At 65.2% G+C, this 2602-nt stretch overlaps 1 protein-coding gene across 1 annotated transcript; it reads right to left on the reverse strand.

Moving 5' to 3' along the window:
* Positions 1–398: 398 nt before the first annotated feature.
* On the reverse strand, positions 399–1931 carry LOC134554391 (serine/threonine-protein kinase pim-1-like). Its single transcript, XM_063404934.1, has 3 exons — positions 1490–1931; positions 914–1090; positions 399–611 (listed from the first exon to the last, which is right to left on the reverse strand). The coding sequence occupies exons 1-3, from the start codon at positions 1833–1835 to the stop codon at positions 508–510; spliced, it is 627 nt and encodes a 208-aa protein (XP_063261004.1). The 5' UTR covers positions 1836–1931; the 3' UTR covers positions 399–507.
* Between the last annotated feature and the right edge of the window lie 671 nt (positions 1932–2602).

Genomic DNA, 2602 nt, shown 5'->3' on the forward strand with positions numbered 1-2602 from the left:
CTCTAAACAGCTAATATATGTAAAAGCATTTCAAGCAAGTTTGTTGAAGTAGAAAATCCTACTCCTCAAGACACAGCCCCACTCTTTTTACAAAGCTTCCATTGAATGCAGTGTGGAATTTCCTCATTCTTCTGGCATATCTGAACTGCTGTGGGCTGGGTTCACATCTCTGCTTCCAGGCTTTTCCTGCCCATTTGCACCCCCAGTGCTGAGCAGGTCCTGCTGACACCCATGACTCTGAGGGAGCAGGCAGTTCTGCCCTAAGGCCTTCCTCTGTCTGCACTCTGGCAGACAAATCTACCTATGTGGAGGAAAGGCATCAAAAGCTCAAAAACAGCTGAAGGGAACACTCTGATTGCCCCTTTTCCCAAGACATTCCTTGAGCTGAAGTTGCTAACAAGGACCAGACTTGACAGCCTGGAATGGGTTGGTGGTTGTTTTATTTTTCAGGCCCTCAGTCCTGCGTGGGACTCGGTAAGTGGGTGCTGCAGAGGCTCGGGCAAGGCATCAAAGACGCCCGCCCCACACCCAAGGGTGCTGCAGGATCTGCTCCAGCAGTGGCCGGTCCGCGGGGTGCTTGGACAAACACCAGCGGATGAGATGCTGGCACTCTGGGGAGAGAAGGCAGAAAGCACCGGTCACTTGCAGAAGGCTCCTGCCCGGCTGCTGCCGGCGCCTGCAGAGCCCGGGCCACGCTGCGTGTGCCCAGAGCCGCCCTTTGCGGGACAGCGGCACGGCTGGACAAGAGCCACCTCCTTCAGCCAAGCGTGCCACACCGAGCCCGTCACGGGCCACCTCCTGCAGCCGGCCCTTGAGGGCACATTGACGTCCCTCCCGCGGAGCTGCCTCAGGGCCGTGCTGGGCTGTGCCGAGCCGCCTGCCAAAGCCTGCCTTCTTGAGGCCCCCTACCCACCTGGAGAGACCTGCTGCCTGAAGAAGAGCTGCCCCCACACGATGTCACGGTCCTCCCAGAAGGGCAGGTCCCCGCAGACCATGACATACAGCAGCACACCCAGGGACCAGATGGTCGCCGTGTGGCCGTGGTAGCAGCCAAGGCCGATCCACTCGGGTGGGCAGTACGCGCGTGTTCCTAGGGGACACAGGCGGCGCTGTCCAGGCGCAGGCTGCTGCCCTCCAGAGCCTGGCGCCAGCGCCCTGGCAGAGGCAGGGGCTGCACCAGAGGCCACAACTTCCCCCCAAGGCCACCCCGCATCCCCCAGACAATTGGCCCAAGCCGAGAACCCATTCTGCAAGGCAGAGAAGGCCAGCAGCAGCCTAAGCCCTTGTGGGCCTGCCAAGCTCAGGGGCCGGGGCCTGGCTTTTGCAGCCCCCCTCTGTGGGCAGGGCTGGCAGCCGGCTCCTGGGGCACAGCATCTGCCCCGTGACACAGGGCAAGCGGCAGCCGGCTGAGCGCTGCACCCCAGAGCCCAGGAGGGAATGGGGCCGTGCAGTGCCTGGCACTGGCGGCAGGGCCCGGCCTGGGGCTCACCCGCAAATGTTGTGAAGGCCCGCTCCTGGAGGAAGGTGCCGCAACCAAAGTCGATGAGCTTCAGCTCGCCAGTCTCCGGGTTCACGAGGAGGTTCTGTGGCTTGATGTCCCGGTGCAGGACGCCGCAGGCCGTGCAGTGCTGCACGGCATACAGCACCTGCCAGAAAAGCCAGCGCGCCGCCTCCTCGGACAAGAACTCCTGCTCCAGCAGGAGGTGCAAGAGATCCTGCGAGTTCTCCGGACGCTCCATGACCAGTACGAAGCTGTCAGGCAGCTCAAAGCAGTCGAGGAGCTGGATGATGTACTGGCAGCCAGAGCCCACCGTCTGCATCAGCACAACCTCCATGGGAACACGGGTGCCGTCGGGCTGTCAGGAGAAGACAAGGCCTCCAGCACGCCTGATGCTGCCCTCTGGCTGCGCTGGCCCCTGCCTGGGATGCCCTTTGGGCAGCCTCCCTGGTGCTTGGGACTCCTCCCGCCCAGGGGGTGCTTGGGAGGTGCTCCTCGGCCTGGACCGCCCACCGGTGTTTGGCATCCCCGGGCCCGCCACGCTCGGCCTCGCACGCTGAGCTCATACCCGCTCCCCTCGCCATCCCCCGCCTGCCGCCCTCGGGCCCGGGCTTATCCCTGCCCGCCACGGCCCGTCCTGTGCCGCTGGCCCCGCTCACTCACCAGCTCGACCCACTGCAGGACGCCGTCCCGGGCCACGCGCTTGATGGCCACCTGCAAGCCACGGAGACAGGGGCCTGAGCTCAAGCCCTGCCCGCCCCGCCCCTGACCCTTCTCCTGTGCCCGCCCGTGGCGGCCACTTACCGGACTCCCGTCCGACACGCGGGTCCCCGAGAAAACGGTGCCGAAGCCACCGCTGCCCAGCTGCGGGCCCAGCTGGTACAGCTCCAGCAGCGTCTTCTTTTGCCCTGCGGCCGAGACCGAGCCATCAGCCTTGCGCCCACCAACCCCCAAGTGCCCTCGAGTGAAGCGGGCCGAGCCAGCGCGGGCCCCGTTGCTCTGACCTGCTTCCCGCTGCGCGCCGGGCAGCGCCCGCCGCCCTGCAGCCGTGGGGCTGGCGAGCGGCACAGCTGGGCCAGCGCAGGGCGCACAGGCGGCTGCACG

The sequence above is a fragment of the Prinia subflava genome, chromosome 8 (assembly GCF_021018805.1).
Source record: "Prinia subflava isolate CZ2003 ecotype Zambia chromosome 8, Cam_Psub_1.2, whole genome shotgun sequence".
NCBI classification, from domain to species: Eukaryota; Metazoa; Chordata; class Aves; order Passeriformes; family Cisticolidae; genus Prinia; species Prinia subflava.